General features: G+C 45.4%; 1 protein-coding gene across 8 annotated transcripts in view; it reads right to left on the reverse strand.

Annotated features, from left to right (window-relative positions):
* Nucleotides 1–19,575, reverse strand: part of LOC139381119 (dedicator of cytokinesis 1) — a 547,069-nt gene that overhangs the window by 495,469 nt on the left and 32,025 nt on the right. For 2 of the 8 annotated variants that reach the window (XM_071124416.1, XM_071124412.1), the window contains exons 2-5: nucleotides 6,366–6,449; nucleotides 5,293–5,333; nucleotides 4,861–4,916; nucleotides 251–347 (exon numbers count right to left, since the gene is read on the reverse strand). In XM_071124416.1, the coding sequence (XP_070980517.1) occupies nucleotides 251–347; nucleotides 4,861–4,916; nucleotides 5,293–5,333; nucleotides 6,366–6,449 (278 nt within the window). Of the gene's footprint in view, nucleotides 1–241; nucleotides 348–4,860; nucleotides 4,923–5,292; nucleotides 5,334–6,365; nucleotides 6,450–19,575 lie in introns of all 8 variants that reach the window. The other 6 variants (XM_071124414.1, XM_071124410.1, XM_071124415.1 and 3 more) reach the window with 3 other exon arrangements.

Raw genomic sequence — 19,575 nt, forward strand, 5'->3', positions numbered from 1 at the left:
GGAGAAGAGAGAGAAACCCACACACTGCTCATGGAGATGAGAGAGAAACCCACACACTGCTCATGGAGACGAGAGAGAAACCCACACACTGCTCATGGAGACAAGAGAGAAACCCACACACTGCTCATGGAGACGAGAGAAACCCACACACTGCTCATGGAAACAATGAGGTAACTTCAGAAGAGAGAGATTAGGTGTGTAGAATAGGCGTGTAGATATGGCGTGTAGCTACGTGACTCACTCCACTCACCACGTAGAGGTCTCTCCATATGGAAGCCCACTCCCGCAGGGTGGTGGTGACCTCCTGGACCAGAGGCAGCTCATTGGGAATCACCGTCTCCTTGTGCCTGAAGATACAGACAGATGGTCAGTGGGTGGATCACACGTGACGAAGGCTGTCGCCCCGAAACGCCATTTCCTCTGGCCCTCCTCTGCTTCTTAAAATACATTGAACCGCAAAGCATCATGGGATGTATTTTCATTTGATCCAGTACAGGCCTTCTGAACGCAGCACCTAAAATTATTTGTGTTACTCTAAACTGTTGAGTCGAGCTAATTCCTCATTCTAATTGCATATGACAACAACAGCTAGGGATGGGTTACACATGACAACAACAGTCAGGGATGGGTTACACATGATAACAGTCAGGGATGGGTTACACATGACAACAGCTAGGGATGGGTTACACATGACAACAGCTAGGGATGGGTTACACATGACAACAGCTAGGGAGGGGTTACACATGATAACAACAGTCAGGGATGGGTTACACATGACAACAACAGTCAGGGATGGGTTACACATGACAACAGCTAGGGATGGGTTACACATGATAACAACAGTCAGGGATGGGTTACACATGACAACAACAGTCAGGGATGGGTTACACATGACAACAACAGTCAGGGATGGGTTACACATGACAACAACAGTCAGGGATGGGTTACACATGACAACAGTCAGGGATGGGTTACACATGATAACAACAGTCAGGGATGGGTTACACATGACAACAACAGCCAGGGATGGGTTACACATGACAACAACAGTCAGGGATGGGTTACACATGACAACAACAGTCAGGGATGGGTTACACATGATAACAACAGTCAGGGATGGGTTACACATGACAACAGCTAGGGATGGGTTACACATGACAACAGCTAGGGATGGGTTACACATGACAACAGCTAGGGATGGGTTACACATGACAACAGCTAGGGATGGGTTACACATGACAACAACAGTCAGGGATGGGTTACACATTACAACAGCCAGGGATGGGTTACACATAACAACAACAGTCAGGGATGGGTTACACATGACAACAGTCAGGGATGGGTTACACATGACAACAACAGTCAGGGATGGGTTACACATGACAACAACAGCCAGGGATGGGTTACACATGACAACAACAGTCAGGGATGGGTTACACATGACAACAGCCAGGGATGGGTTACACATAACAACAACAACAGTCAGGGATGGGTTACACATGACAACAACAACAGTCAGGGATGGGTTACACATGACAACAGCTAGGGATGGGTTACACATGACAACAACAGTCAGGGATGGGTTACACATTACAACAGCCAGGGATGGGTTACACATGATAACAACCAGGGATGGGTTACACACGGTAACAGCCAGGGATGGGTTACACACGATAACAGCCAGGGATGGGTTACACATGATAACAACCAGGGATGGGTTACACACGGTAACAGCCAGGGATGGGTTACACATGATAACAGTCAGGGATGGGTTACACATGATAACAGCCAGGGATGGGTTACACATGATACTACCCAGGGATGGGTTACACATGACAACAACCAGGGATGGGTTACACATGATAACAACCAGGGATGGGTTACACACGGTAACAGCCAGGGATGGGTTACACATGACAACAACCAGGGATGGGTTACACATGATAACAACCAGGGATGGGTTACACATGATAACAACAACAACCAGGGAATAGGTAACCTATATGTTATACAGAGTACTCTACTGTCCCTCTAGAAGAGGTAACCTATATGTTATACAGAGTACTCTACTGTCCCTCTAGAAGAGGTATCCTAAATGTCATACAACGTAATCTCTTTTCTGCAGACATACTGCTAAATCTTTAACGTTGTTTGTTTGAAAGCGATATGAGCCGAGTCAGAGTTCTCCCTTCGCTGTGCGAATCATTTTTTTTTTTAAATCAATATTTCACATTACAGAGAGCTCAGTCTAAAACATCCGTTGATCCTGGAGTTTACTGGCATCAAAACTGGATTCTGACTGGTTTTAATCGGAATTCTAATTAGTCTCACACTGTGTACTGACTACTACGGCCTTTTAAAACAAAATGGGTCGTTTATTTCTGTCAGAAATATCCTCGTCAAAACTACTTTTGAAACTACTTCCTTCAGTTGATTATTTCACAGCTTAAAAGGCTTTTCAAATGATAGTTGTTCTTCTGAAAATGAAATACTAAAACTTGGGACGTGATCTGAATGCTGATTGGTGCTGTGATGCCGTCCAAGAAGCCGTGCTAACCAGTGAGGAAGGGCCACGTATCACTACGTCAGACCACAACCAAATACTCCACAACCTAGCAGTTCCTCAAACTCCAGTTTACAGTATCCTGGTCCCAGATCTGATCTCACTAGCCCTGGTCCCAGATCTGATCTCACTAGCCCTGGTCCCAGATCTGATCTCACTAGCCCTGGTCCCAGATCTGATCTCACTATCCCTGTTCCCACATCTGATCTCACTATCCCTGGTCCCAGGTCTGATCTCACTATCCCTGGTCCCAGGTCTGATCTCACTATCCCTGGTCCCAGATCTGATCTCTCTAGCCTGGTCCCACATCTGATCTCACTAGCCCTGGTCCCAGATCTGATCTCGCTAGCCTGGTCCCAGATCTGATCTCGCTAGCCTGGCTCCAGATCTGATCTCAATATTACCTGGTAAAGATCTGATCTCACTATCCCTGGTCCCAGATCTGAACCCACTAGCCCTGGTCCCAGATCAGATCTCACTAGCCCTGATCCCAGATCAGATCTCTCTATCCCTGGTCCCAGATCAGATCTGCGACCAAGGTAGTGAGATCAGATCTGGGACCAGGGCAAGTTTACAACAACTACATAAATTGAAGGTGGAAGCAATCATCTCAAATTTTCCATTTGATTCATACAATAATCTCAAATTGCCCATTCTACACTCCCAAAATAATTCAGTAGGATACCATTGGAAGCAGCATATCGCTTTCAAACAAACAACGTTAAAGATTTAGCAGTATGTCTGCAGAAAAGAGATTACGTTGTATGACATATAGGATACCTCTTCTAGAGGGACAGTAGAGTACTCTGTATAACATATAGGTTACCTCTTCTAGAGGGACAGTAGAGTACTCTGTATAACATATAGGTTACCTCTTCTAGAGGGACAGTAGAGTACTCTGTATAACATATAGGTTACCTCTTCTAGAGGGACAGTAGAGTACTCTGTATAACATATAGGTTACCTATTCCCTGGTTGTTGTTGTTATCATGTGTAACCCATCCCTGGTTGTTATCATGTGTAACCCATCCCTGGCTGTTAGCCATGGTTGAGTGGGTAAAACTCCCAGTACAAGTTACATATATCAGTCCCCATTAGAGACCAGGGTTCCATCCCCGGAACCACCTTTTCTACACGAGTCTGACTGGAGACCAGGGTTCAATCCCCGGAACCACCTTTTCAACAAAGTCCCGACTGGAGACCAGGGTTCCATCCCCGGAATAACCTTTTCTATACGAGTCCCGACTGGAGACCAGGGTTCAATCCCCGGAACCACCTTTTCTATACAAGTCCGACTGGAGACCAGGGTTCAATCCCCGGAACCACCTTTTCTATACGAGTCCGACTGGAGACCAGGGTTCAATCCCCGGAACCACCTTTTCTATACGAGTCCGACTGGAGACCAGGGTTCAATCCCTGGAACCACCTTTTCTATACGAGTCCGACTGGATACCAGGGTTCAATCCCTGGAACCACCTTTTCTATACGAGTCCGACTGGATACCAGGGTTCAATCCCCGGAACCACCTTTTCTATACGAATCCGACTGGAGACCAGGGTTCAATCCCCGGAACCACCTTTTCAACAAAGTCCCGACTGGAGACCAGGGTTCAATCCCTGGAACCACCTTTTCTATACGAGTCCCGACTGGATACCAGGGTTCAATCCCTGGAACCACCTTTTCTATACGAGTCCGACTGGATACCAGGGTTCAATCCCCGGAACCACCTTTTCTAAACGAGTCCGACTGGAGACCGGGGTTCAATCCCCAGAACCACCTTTTCTAAACGAGTCCGACTGGAGACCAGGGTTCAATCCCCGGAACCACCTTTTCAACAAAGTCCCGACTGGATACCAGGGCTCAATCCCTGGAACCACCTTTTCTACACGAGTCTGACTGGAGACCAGGGTTCCATCCACGGAACCACCTTTTCTATACGAGTCCGACTGGATACCAGGGTTCAATCCCTGGAACCACCTTTTCTATACGAGTCCCGACTGGAGACCAGGGATCAAACCCCGGAACCACCTTTTCTAAACGAGTCCGACTGGATACCAGGGTTCCATCCCCGGAACCACCTTTTCTATACGAGTCCTGACTGGAGACCAAGGTTCAATCCCCGGAACCACCTTTTCTAAACGAGTCCGACTGGAGACCAGGGTTCCATCCCCGGAACCACCTTTTCACTCTATTTCTGCCTCCAGCCAGCCTCCCCATCTGATTCCCATGTCGTCTCAATAAAGTGTCAAAAACATCCTAAAAAAAAATATACAAAAATGAACAGAATCAGCACTGACCCATTGCCTTCAACGGTGGCCTCCTTGAGGTGAATGTAACAGGCAGGAAAGATCCCCTGGAACAGAAGGCGGGAAAGACAGGACACACAATAAATAGATTGATACAGGACAGGCGATGTGAAGCCTGAACTGGTTTTGACTTCAGATCGGTCATTTCATGAGGTTAAATGACATCCCGAGTCCATTGCAATTGCAGAAGGGAAAGAAAAGACACACAAAACACCTGAGACAGAAATAATATTTGATTTGTTATCGACGTTACACCATATTCACATCATAGTATATCACATTGTGACTAACAAAAGACTGAGCTCTCAACTTGTTTAGATTTTAGATGTTGGAATGACGCTCCAACGCTCCTGAAATAGACGAAGGGAACCGCTGAGATGAAACTAAACCGTTTGAATGTTACAAAAATATATATCAACTCACTTTCTTGGACTTCCTCCTCAGCCTGTGACCTCTGTACCAGCCTGGAGGTGAAGACAACGGGACATATTACACAGCAAAAGGAAACAACACCTAGCATTAGCATCACGCAGAACTGTCATTCTCCAAAACACAACGACGGAGGGGGTCATGTCTGAAACATTCTGACAGGGAGCACAGATCAGCTACGAGTTTAATGGAGACATCTACTAAAACACCTGAGTCACTGAGAACGACAGAATCACCTGCAATTATCCTTGGTATCCTGACCGGGACTGTCGTCACTTAGTGTGCCCTTATAAACGTACAGTATACCTTCATATGTCTCTAGTATGTGGACTGTGTCATCAGTGTGTTCCTACCTTCATATGTCTCTAGTATGTGGACTGTGTCATCAGTGTGTTCCTACCTTCATATGTCTCTAGTGTGTGGACTGTGTCATCAGTGTGTTCCTACCTTCATATGTCTCTAGTATGTGGACTGTGTCATCAGTGTGTTCCTACCTTCATATGTCTCTAGTATGTGGACTGTGTCATCAGTGTGTTCCTACCTTCATATGTCTCTAGTATGTGGACTGTGTCGTCAGTGTGTTCCTTACCTTCATATGTCTCTAGTATGTGGACTGTGTCATCAGTGTGTTCCTACCTTCATATGTCTCTAGTATGTGGACTGTGCCAACAGTGTGTTCCTACCTTCATATGTCTGTAGTATGTGGACTGTGTCATCAGTGTGTTCCTACCTTCATATGTCTCTAGTATGTGGACTGTGTCATCAGTCAGTGTGTTCCTACCTTCATATGTCTCTAGTATGTGGACTGTGTCATCAGTGTGTTCCTACCTTCATATGTCTGTAGTATGTGGACTGTGTCATCAGTGTGTTCCTACCTTCATATGTCTCTAGTATGTGGACTGTGTCATCAGTGTGTTCCTACCTTCATATGTCTCTAGTATGTGGACTGTGTCATCAGTCAGTGTGTTCCTACCTTCATATGTCTCTAGTATGTGGACTGTGTCATCAGTGTGTTCCTACCTTCATATGTCTCTAGTATGTGGACTGTGCCAACAGTGTGTTCCTACCTTCATATGTCTCTAGTATGTGGACTGTGTCTCCAATCTGTAGCGACAGCTCCTCGTCTCCACGGACATCGTAATTGTAGATTGCTGAGGGGAGAGAAGAAGAGACGAGGCTATTAAAAGGACAGGAAAAGGAAATAAGACGTGTGGCTCCAGTGTGGCAGGATGGTTGTGTGGGTGTCATACTAAAAACATAGCGGCAGCCGAGCTCACAGAACACCCACACACAGACTGACACATATCATATCTGCTGCAAACACAGTCATCAACAACCAAGACAACATATGTTCTACCCGCCACACACACACACACACATCTGCTGCAAACACAGTCATCAACAACCAAGACAACATATGTTCTACCCACCACACACACCACTTGCAATAAGGTTGGGGAGGACTCTACCTCTCCTCTCCTGCTGGGGGAAGGATACCATGCAGGGCCCCCCGGTCGATGGGACTACTTTACCAAGGTGAATGACAGCACCATTAAAAGGGGCCTTGTCACCACGGGTATCCCTCCACCCCACCGGGCGAGTATATTTAACAGAATTAACTTGTCCTCGTCCGTCTTACACACCACCCCCCCCCCCCCCCCCCCCCCCCCCCAATCTACTGGAGCAGACACAATACACGGAGACTCAAGCTCAGCCGAAATTGCACACTATTCCCTATGTAGTGCACTATTTCTGACCAGAGACCTATGGAGCTGGTAAAACGCAGTGCACTGGATAGGGAGAATAGGGTGCCGTTTGAGACCCTGGATAGGTAGAATAGGGTGCCAATTGGGACAGACACTGGATAGAGAGAATAGGGTGCCATTTTAGACTGGATAGGGAGAATAGGGTGCCATTTGGGACACTGGATAGGGAGAATAGGGTGCCATTTGGGACACTGGATAGGGAGAATAGGGTGCCATTTGAGACACTGGATAGGGAGAATAGGGTGCCATTTGGGACACTGGATAGGGAGAATAGGGTGCCATTTGAGACACTGGATAGGGAGAATAGGGTGCCATTTGGGACACTGGATAGGGAGAATAGGGTGCCATTTGGGACACTGGATAGGGAGAATAGGGTGCCGTTTGAGACACTGGATAGGGAGAATAGGGTGCCATTTGAGACAGACACTGGATAGGGAGAATAGGGTGCCATTTGAGACCCTGGATAGGGAGAATAGGGTGCCATTTGAGACCCTGGATAGGGAGAATAGGGTGCCGTTTGAGACCCTGGATAGGGAGAATAGGGTGCCGTTTGAGACAGACACTGGATAGGGAGAATAGGGTGCCATTTGGGACAAAGACACTGGATAGGGAGAATAGGGTGCCATTTGAGACACTGGATAGGGAGAATAGGGTGCCATTTGAGACACTGGATAGGGAGAATAGGGTGCCATTTGAGACACTGGATAGGGAGAATAGGGTGCCATTTGAGACACTGGATAGGTGTTGGGAGTCGTGAGGGGTATAAGCACGCACCCCTGAGGGACCCCCCCCGTGTTGAGGATCAGCGTGGCGGGTGTTGTTGTTGCCTACCCACACCACCGGGGAGGGGGGCGTCAGGAAGTCCAGGATCCAGTTGGGAGGTGTTCAGTCCCAGGGTTCTGAGCTTAGTGATTAGTATGGAGGGTACTACGGTGTTAAACGCTGAGCTGTGGTCAATGAATAACAATCTCACATAGGTGTTCCTCTTGTCCAGCTGGGAAGGGGCAGTACCGGCAATAGAGACAATGTCATCTGTGGATCTGTTGGGGCGGTATGCGAATTGGACTGGGTTCAGGGTGTCTGGGCTGATGATGTGAATGTGAGCCATGACCAGCCTTTCAAAGCATTTTATGGCTACAGATTTGAGTGCCACAGAGCGATAGTCATTTAGACAGATTACCTTGGTGTTTTTAGGCACAGAGACGATTGGAGGAGTACAAAATGTATTTTTTATTTAACTTGGCAAGTCCGTTAAGAACAAATTCTGGATTCGAACCAGGGACTGTAGTGACGCCTCTTGCACTGAGATGCAGTGTCTTAGACCGCTGTGCCATTCAGGAGACCTTGAAACATGTACAGTGGGGCAAAAAAGTATTTAGTCAGCCACCAAGTGTGCAAGTTCTCCCACTTAAAAAGATGAGAGAGGCCTGTAATATTCATCATAGGAACACTTCAGCTATGACAGACACAATGAGAAAGAAAATCACATTGTAGGATTTTTAATGAATTTATTTGCAAATTATGGTGGAAAATAAGTATTTGGTCAATTACAAAAGTTGAAAAAAAGTGGGAGAACTTGCACAATTGGTGGCTGACTAAATACTTTTCTGCCCCACTGTATGTATTACAGACTGGGTCAGGGAAAGTGTGACTGTGTATGCTGATGTGACTGTGTGACTGAGTGATTGTGTGTTGGTTGCAGTTGCGACCAGGAATCATTGGACTGGCCCTGAAATGATTTGTAACCAGTCCGGTATCAATCAATCAGCGACCTCTACATTATCCGGGAGGAGAGTTCCTGGAAATGTAATCAAATCCCTTCTGCTGCCTGCCTCCATTCATTCCACACTTGTTTTCTCACAACAACAGCAACAACAACAAGGCACAAAACTCCTTACATTGTTCACTACTTCCCAATAGGGCCCTGGTCTAAAGTAGTGCACTACTACCCTATAGGGCTCTGGTCTAAAGTAGTGCACTACTACCCTATAGGCCCTGGTCTAAAGTAGTGCACTACTACCCTATAGACACTGGTCTAAAGTAGTGCACTACTACCCTATAGGTCCTGGTCTAAAGTAGTGCACTACTACCCTATAGGCCCTGGTCTAAAGTAGTGCACTACTACCCTATAGGATCTGGTCTAAAGTAGTGCACTACTACCCTATAGGACCTGGTCTAAAGCAGTGCACTACTCCCCTATATACCCTGGTCTAAAGTAGTGCACTACTACCCTATAAACCCTGGTCTAAAGTAGTGCACTACTACCCTATAGACCCTGGTCTAAAGTAGTGCCCTACTACCCTATAGACCCTGGTCTAAAGTAGTGCACTATTACCCTATAAACCCTGGTCTAAAGTAGTACACTACTACCCTATAGACCATGGTCTAAAGTAGTGCACTACTACCCTATAAACCCTGGTCTAAAGTAGTGCACTACTCCCCTATAGACCCTGGTCTAGCGTAGTGCACTACTACCCTATAGACCCTGGTCTAAAGTAGTGCACTACTACCCTATAAACCCTGGTCTAAAGTAGTGCACTACTACCCTATAGACCCTGGTCTAAAGTAGTGCACTACTACCCTATAAACCCTGGTCTAAAGTAGTGCACTACTACCCTATAGACCCTGGTCTAAAGTAGTGCACTACTACCCTATAGGCCCTGGTCTAAAGTAGTGCACTACTACCCTATAGACCCTGGTCTAAAGTAGTGCACTACTACCCTATAGACCCTGGTCTAAAGTAGTGCACTACTACCCTATAGGACCTGGTATAAAGTAGTGCACTACTACCCTATAGGATCTGGTCTAAAGTAGTGCACTACTACCCTATAGGACCTGGTCTAAAGTAGTGCACTACTACCCTATAGGACCTGGTCTAAAGTAGTGCACTACTACCCTATAGGCCCTGGTCTAAAGTAGTGCACTACTACCCTATAGACCCTGGTCTAAAGTAGTGCACTACTACCCTATAGGACCTGGTATAAAGTAGTGCACTACTACCCTATAGGATCTGGTCTAAAGTAGTGCACTACTACCCTATAGGACCTGGTCTAAAGTAGTGCACTACAACCCTATAAACCCTGGTCTAAAGTAGTGCACTACTACCCTATAGGACCTGGTCTAAAGTAGTGCACTACTACCCTATAAACCCTGGTCTAAAGTAGTGCACTACTACCCTATAGACCCTGGTCTAAAGTAGTGAACCAGAACCAGGATTGTTTTTGCTTAAGATTCGTTTCAGCTTCTAATTTCTGAACATGTTTATTTATTAGTTGATTAAATACATGCAGCTTCTCATCTGTCACGACTCGTTGCCCTAGAAGACTAAACCAACCCTTCGCTCACCGGGATAAAATGTCAGAAATTGATTGAAGTGTTCATTCTATCTAGTGGACATTGGTAACGTTCTGTGATCTCTGCTTCATTCATGGACCAAAGACATTTACAATCCAGGGAGAAAAATGCAATAACAAAAATATATATATATATATATAATTTCTGTGCAAAATGTCCAATTGACATTGGTTTGACTGGTTGTATGGACATAGAAAGCTGTGTGAATGACAGGTGTTTCTGATTTCAGTTTGGCTTGGATGCATATTTCCTATGATGCTCATTCAGATTGATAACACCTCCTACAGTTGGCAACTACTAGCAGCTCCTATGACACAGATAGACGCCATCTGTAGAGGTGTTAACTACTAGCAGCTCCTATGATGCTGATAGATCCCATCTGTAGAGGTGTTAACTACTAGCAGCTCCTATGATGCTGATAGATCCCATCTGTAGAGGTGTTAACTACTAGCAGCTCCTATGATGCTGATAGATCCCATCTGTAGAGGTGTTAACTACTTGCAGCTCCTATGATGCTGATAGATCCCATCTGTAGAGGTGTTAACTACTAGCAGCTCCTATGATGCTGATAGATCCCATCTGTAGAGGTGTTAACTACTAGCAGCTCCTATGATGCTGATAGGGCCCCATCTGTAGAGGTGTTAACTTCACATTCTCTCAAGATGCAGAAATAAATCCTATTTCTCCACTCCTGTCTCCAAATCAAAATGAGGCCTACGTTTGATGTATCATTTTACTGCAAGAAATGCCTCATTCTGAAAAAACAAAGCATGGCCATCGTATTCCTAATGTTTACCATAGAAACACATGTAGACAGCTATATTTCCTAATGTTTACCATAGAAACACATGTAGCTAGCTATATTTCCTAATGTTTACCATAGAAACAAATGTAGACAGCTATATTTCCTAATGTTTACCATATAAACAAATGTAGCTAGCTATATTTCCTAATGTTTACCATATAAACACATGTAGACAGCTATATTTCCTAATGTTTACCATAGAAACAAATGTAGCTAGCGATATTTCCTAATGTTTACCATAGAAACAAAATGTAGCTAGCTATATTTCCTAATGTTTACCATAGAAACACATGTAGCTAGCTATATTTCCTAATGTTTACCATAGAAACAAAATGTAGCTAGCTATATTTCCTCATGAAGTTAATCTAGCGTTTTACCTGATAAGAATAATAACAACAAGAGGAGTGGCTCCACATCAGTCAGATAATCCAGCGTTTTACCAGGTAATAATAATAACAACAAGAGGAGTGGCTCCACATCAGTCAGATAATCCAGCGTTTTACCTGGTAATAATAATAACAACAAGAGGAGTGGCTCCACATCAGTCAGATAATCCAGCGTTTTACCTGATAATAATAATACCAACAAGAGGAGTGGCTCCACATCAGTCAGATAATCTAGCGTTTTACCTGGTAATAATAATAATAACAACAAGAGGAGTGGCTCCACATCAGTCAGATAATCCAGCGTTTTACCTGGTAATAATAATAACAACAAGAGGAGTGGCTCCACATCAGTCAGATAATCTAGCGTTTTACCTGATAATAATAATACCAACAAGAGGAGTGGCTCCACATCAGTCAGATAATCTAGCGTTTTACCTGATAATAATAATAACAACAAGAGGAGTGGCTCCACATCAGTCAGATAATCTAGCGTTTTACCTGGTAATAATAATAATAACAACAAGAGGAGTGGCTCCACATCAGTCAGATAATCCAGCGTTTTACCTGATAAGAATAATAACAACAAGAGGAGTGGCTCCACATCAGTCAGATAATCCAGCGTTTTACCTGATAATAATAATACCAACAAGAGGAGTGGCTCCACATCAGTCAGATAATCTAGCGTTTTACCTGATAATAATAATAACAACAAGAGGAGTGGCTCCACATCAGTCAGTTAATCCAGCGTTTTACCTGGTAATAATAATAACAACAAGAGGAGTGGCTCCACATCAGTCAGAGTGATGTCTGCTGATAGAAAGACGCCTCCTGGATGCAGGAATTCTACTGACAACGAGAGCTGATTATGAGAAGTAATTCAGATCTGGAGGACTGCAGGTTATGAGTCAACCCATATATCAATAGTGTTGGTGTGTGTGTGTGTGTGTGTGTGTGTAGGAAACCCTGTAAGAATGGGCTGAGGAAAACAAGTTCAGTGTGTCTGTACGTGTGAGAAACCAAAGGGACCTACAGGGACAGTAAACTAAACTAACAGAAGGAACCTACAGGGACAGTAAACTAAACTAACAGTAGGAACCTACAGGGACAGTAAACTAAACTAACAGTAGGAACCTACAGGGACAGTAAACTAAACTAACAGTAGGAACCTACAGGGGCAGTAAACTAAACTAACAGAAGGAACCTACAGGGACAGTAAACTAAACTAACAGTAGGAACCTACAGGAACAGTAAACTAACAGAAGGAACCTACAGGGACAGTAAACTAAACTAACAGAAGGACCCTACAGGGACAGTAAACTAAACTAACAGAAGGAACCTACAGGGACAGTAAACTAAACTAACAGTAGGAACCTACAGGGACAGTAAACTAAACTAACAGTAGGAACCTACAGGGACAGACAGTAAACTAACAGTAGGAACCTACAGGGACAGACAGTAAACTAACAGTAGGAACCTACAGGGACAGTAAACTAAACTAACAGTAGGAACCTACAGGGACAGTAAACTAAACTAACAGAAGGAACCTACAGGGACAGTAAACTAAACTCACAGTAGGAACCTACAGGGACAGACAGTAAACTAAACTCACAGTAGGAACCTACAGGGACAGACAGTAAACTAAACTAACAGAAGGAACCTACAGGGACAGACAGTAAACTAAACTAACAGAAGGAACCTACAGGGACAGTAAACTAAACTAACAGTAGGACCCTACAGGGACAGTAAACTAACAGAAGGACCCTACAGGGACAGTAAACTAACAGAAGGACCCTACAGGGACAGTAAACTAAACTAACAGTAGGAACCTACAGGGACAGTAAACTAACAGAAGGACCCTACATGGACAGTAAACTAAACTAACAGTAGGAACCTACAGGGACAGTAAACTAAACTAACAGTAGGAACCTACAGGGACAGTAAACTAAACTAACAGTAGGAACCTACAGGGACAGTAAACTAAACTAACAATAGGACCCTACAGGGACAGTAAACTAAACTAACAGTAGGAACCTACAGGGACAGTAAACTAAACTAACAGAAGGACCCTACAGGGACAGTAAACTAAACTAACAGTAGGAACCTACAGGGACAGTAAACTAAACTAACAGTAGGAACCTACAGGGACAGTAAACTAAACTAACAGTAGGAACCTACAGGGACAGTAAACTAAACTAACAGAAGGACCCTACAGGGACAGTAAACTAAACTAACAGTAGGAACCTACAGGGACAGTAAACTAAACTAACAGTAGGACCCTACAGGGACAGTAAACTAAACTAACAGTAGGAACCTACAGGGACAGACAGTAAACTAACAGTAGGAACCTACAGGGACAGTAAACTAAACTAACAGTAGGAACCTACAGGGACAGTAAACTAAACTAACAGAAGGAACCTACAGGGACAGTAAACTAAACTCACAGTAGGAACCTACAGGGACAGACAGTAAACTAAACTAACAGAAGGAACCTACAGGGACAGACAGTAAACTAAACTAACAGAAGGAACCTACAGGGACAGTAAACTAAACTAACAGTAGGAACCTACAGGGACAGCCAGTAAACTAACAGTAGGAACCTACAGGGACAGTAAACTAAACTAACAGTAGGAACCTACAGGGACAGTAAACTAAACTAACAGTAGGAACCTACAGGGACAGTAAACTAAACTAACAGAAGGAACCTACAGGGACAGTAAACTAAACTAACAGTAGGACCCTACAGGGACAGTAAACTAAACTAACAGTAGGAACCTACAGGGACAGTAAACTAAACTAACAGTAGGACCCTACAGGGACAGTAAACTAAACTAACAGAAGGAACCTACAGGGACAGTAAACTAAACTAACAGAAGGAACCTACAGGGACAGTAAACTAAACTAACAGTAGGAACCTACAGGGACAGTAAACTAAACTAACAGTAGGAACCTACGGGGACAGTAAACTAACAGAAGGAACCTACAGGGACAGTAAACTAAACTAACAGTAGGAACCTACAGGGACAGACAGTAAACTAAACTAACAGTAGGAACCTACGGGGACAGTAAACTAACAGTAGGAACCTACAGGGACAGTAAACTAAACTAGCAGTAGGAACCTACAGGGACAGACAGTAAACTAAACTAACAGTAGGAACCTACAGGGACAGTAAACTAACAGAAGGAACCTACAGGGACAGTAAACTAACAGAAGGACCCTACAGGGACAGTAAACTAAACTAACAGAAGGACCCTACAGGGACAGTAAACTAAACTAACAGTAGGAACCTACAGGGACAGTAAACTAAACTAACAGTAGGAACCTACAGGGACAGTAAACTAAACTAACAGAAGGACCCTACAGGGACAGACAGTAAACTAAACTAACAGAAGGAACCTACAGGGACAGACAGTAAACTAAACTAACAGAAGGAACCTACAGGGACAGTAAACTAAACTCACAGTAGGAACCTAAAGGGACAGACAGTAAACTAAACTCACAGTAGGAACCTACAGGGACAGACAGTAAACTAAACTAACAGAAGGAACCTACAGTAAACTAAACTAACAGAAGGAACCTACAGGGACAGTACACTAAACTAACAGAAGGAACCTACAGGGACAGTAAACTAAACTAACAGAAGGAACCTACAGGGACAGTAAACTAAACTAACAGTAGGAACCTACAGGGACAGTAAACTAAACTAACAGTAGGAACCTACAGGAACAGTAAACTAACAGAAGGAACCTACAGGGACAGTAAACTAAACTAACAGAAGGAACCTACAGGGACAGTAAACTAACAGAAGGAACCTACAGGGACAGTAAACTAACAGAAGGAACCTACAGGGATGGTTATCACTGTATCAGACAGGAGCAGAGAGAGAGATCGATGCAGAGAGACAGACATGTGCCTAACTATCAGGCTGAACCTCCAGACAGGTGGAGAGAGACAGACAGGAGCAGAGAGAGAGAGACAGACAGGAGCAGAGAGAAATTAACCCCATCCAGGTCAACCATGCCCAATGAACCCCATCACAATGTACCCCATCACAATGTACCCCATCACAATGTACCCCATCACAATGAACCCCATCACAATGTACCCCATCACAATGTACCCCACCACAATGAACCCCATCACAATGAACCCCACCACAATGACCCCCACCACAATGACCCCCACCACAATGAACCCCACCACAATGAACCCCATCACAATGACCCCCACCACAATGACCCCCATCACAATGAACCCCATCACAATGAACCCCACCACAATGAACCCCACCACAATGAACCCCACCACAATGAACCCCACCACAATGACCCCCACCACAATGACCCCCACCACAATGACCCCCACCACAATGACCCCCACCACAATGACCCCCACCACAATGAACCCCCACCACAATGAACCCCCACCACAATGAACCCCCACCACAATGAACCCCCACCACAATGAACCCCACCACAATGACCCCCACCACAATGAACCCCACCACAATGAACCCCACCACAATGACCCCCACCACAATGACCCCCACCACAATGACCCCCACCACAATGAACCCCCACCACAATGACCCCCACCACAATGAACCCCCACCACAATGAACCCCCACCACAATGAACCCCCACCACAATGACCCCCACCACAATGAACCCCACCACAATGAACCCCCACCACAATGACCCCCACCACAATGAACCCCACCACAATGACCCCCACCACAATGACCCCCACCACAATGACCCCCACCACAATGACCCCCACCACAATGAACCCCATCACAATGAACCCACATTATAATGAACCCCACCACAATGAACCCACATCACAATGAACTCACTTCATAATGAACTCTATCATAGAATAGAGTCTAACAGATAAATAAGGGGTTTATTGTGATGTATGTTAAGTGGATGTAGACGTTACTAAGGCGTCAGCAGCTTGTCGGCCTGGAGACGCTAAAACGTGTCCATGTCAATTACCGTGGGACTGTTGGCACTTGCAGGACAGTTACCGGTTGACAAAATGTCATGACCACAGCAGCCCTACTAGCGACACGTGCAACTTAGTGTCAATCTCCATCTGGCTTCACAACGGAAGGGTTTTGGTCAAGTGGGCCAACGATGTGACTGACAACCACAGCCAGGTTAGTTATCAACGTGTGACAGCACAGTGGAATCCCCATTCGGGATCCAGACAGTCAGTCAGTCCCTCAACACCAAGACCATGTGAAAGGACCAGAGGTTCCTGACTGGGATGGAAATGACTTCCTGCTAACCAGGAAACAGACACAGCAACATGTGATATGTGAACCTGAGGAGACAAGATAATATACCCATCCAATCAGGTTACAATAGCGGTGAGGAGTGATAGTGTCCATTATGTAATAATAGCAGAGGTGAGGAGTGATAGTGTCCATTATGTAATAATAGCAGAGGTGAGGAGTGATAGTGTCCATTATGTATTAATAGCAGAGGTGAGGAGTGATAGTGTCCATTATGTAATAATAGCAGAGGTGAGGAGTGATAGTGTCCATTATGTAATAATAGCAGAGGTGAGGAGTGATAGTGTCCATTATGTAATAATAGCAGAGGTGAGGAGTGATAGTGTCCATTATGTATTAATAGCAGAGGTGGGGAGTGATAGTGTCCATTAGGTAATAATAGCAGAGGTGGGGAGTGATAGTGTCCATTATGTATTAATAGCAGAGGTGAGGAGTGATAGTGTCCATTATGTAATAATAGCAGAGGTGAGGAGTGATAGTGTCCATTATGTATTAATAGCAGAGGTGAGGAGTGATAGTGTCCATTATGTAATAATAGCAGAGGTGAGGAGTGATAGTGTCCATTATGTATTAATAGCAGAGGTGAGGAGTGATAGTGTCCATTATGTAATAATAGCAGAGGTGAGGAGTGAGTGTCCATTATGTATTAATAGCAGAGGTGGGGAGTGATAGTGTCCATTAGGTAATAATAGCAGAGGTGGGGAGTGATAGTGTCCATTATGTATTAATAGCAGAGGTGAGGAGTGATAGTGTCCATTATGTATTAATAGCAGAGGTGAGGAGTGATAGTGTCCATTGTGTAATAATAGCAGAGGTGAGGAGTGATAGTGTCCATTAGGTAATAATGTTCTGTATAGTCATAATAAGGCTGAGGAGAAAAGGTCCCAGCGGGCTGCAGTGTGGAAGCCCCAGACAGGGGGAGGAGAGGGAGTCCCAGACAGGGGGAGGAGAGGGGGTCCCAGGGAACAGCCTCCTCCTGGGAGCAGCCACAGACAGGGGGAGGAGAAGGAGTCCCAGGAAACAGCCTCCTCCTGGGAACAGTCTCAGACAGGGGGAGGAGAGGGAGTCCCAGGGAACAGCCTCCTCCTGGGAGCAGCCACAGACAGGGGGAGGAGAGGGAGTCCCAGGGAACAGCCTCCTCCTGGGAGCAGCCACAGACAGGGGGAGGAGAGGGAGTCCCAGGGAACAGCCTCCTCCTGGGAGCAGTCCCAGACAGGGGGAGGAGAGGGAGTCCCAGGGAACAGCCACCTCCTGGGAGCAGTCCCAGCAGATCACTGGGTCTCTGTGTGAAAGGGGCACATTGAGGGAGAGACAGAGAGCAAGAGAGCCAGAGAGAGACAGAGAGAGACTCCACTGCAGCAGTCAGTAGGGCAGTGCACGGCGTGTTAAAAGATCGTATCCCATCTGACACCAAACCAGAGCAAACAGAACGCAGAATAAGTGCTGAGGAATAATTACAGAGTAACGTGGACACTTAAGACACAACACGGATCACACTGGTCAGCTGTGGAAGCAGGAAGACAGTTAGAAAGTAAGCAGAGAGCCTGGCTAGCCATGCTGAGGGGATAACTGTGTGCCAAGGTCTCCTTCAGGGATGTGTCCAGTGTTATGAGGATAAAGAGGGTAACAGCTGCCTGGGGGAGTAGAGCCGGAGCAGGCTTCTGCTGTAGCACAGGGCTAGTGTGGAACAGGTACCGTGAATAACCCCAGCTATAACCATCACTTTCTGCTGTAGCACAGGGCTAGTGTGAAACAGGTACCGTGAATAACCCCAGCTATAACCATCACTTTCTGCTGTAGCACAGGGCTAGTGTGGAACAGGTACCGTGAATAACCCCAGCTATAACCATCACTTTATGCTGTAGCACAGGGCTAGTGTGGAACAGGTACCGTGAATAACCCCAGCTATAACCATCACTTTCTGCTGTAGCACAGGGCTAGTGTGGAACAGGTACCGTGAATAACCCCAGCTATAACCATCACTTTCTGCTGTAGCACAGGGCTAGTGTGGAACAGCATGAATAACACCAGCTATAACCATCACTTTCTGCTGTAGCACAGGGCTAGTGTGGAACAGGTACCGTGAATAACCCCAGCTATAACCATCACTTTCTGCTGTAGCACAGGGCTAGTGTGGAACAGGTACCGTGAATAACCCCAGCTATAAACATCACTTTCTGCTGTAGCACAGGGCTAGTGTGGAACAGCATGAATAACACCAGCTATAACCATCACTTTCTGCTGTAGCACAGGGCTAGTGTGGAACAGCATGAATAACACCAGCTATAACCATCACTTTCTGCTGTAGCACAGGGCTAGTGTGGAACAGGTACCGTGAATAACCCCAGCTATAACTATCACAGCACAACGCTTTCTCAGGATCAAACTCCCTTAAAATAACACCAGCTCTAACTCTCTCTAACTCACTCGCTCACAAACACACAACATCTAATAACTGTCACAACGCTCTGCCCTACAGAAACACACAACATCTAATACCCCTCGATAACTGTCACAACGCTCTGCTCTGCCCTACAGAAACACACAACATCTAATACACCTCGATAACTGTCACAACGCTCTGCTCTGCCCTACAGAAACACACAACATCTAATACCCCTCGATAACTGTCACAACGCTCTGCTCTGCTCTACAGAAACACACAACAT

The sequence above is a fragment of the Oncorhynchus clarkii genome, chromosome 23, assembly GCF_045791955.1.
Source record: "Oncorhynchus clarkii lewisi isolate Uvic-CL-2024 chromosome 23, UVic_Ocla_1.0, whole genome shotgun sequence".
Classification (NCBI taxonomy): Eukaryota; Metazoa; Chordata; class Actinopteri; order Salmoniformes; family Salmonidae; genus Oncorhynchus; species Oncorhynchus clarkii.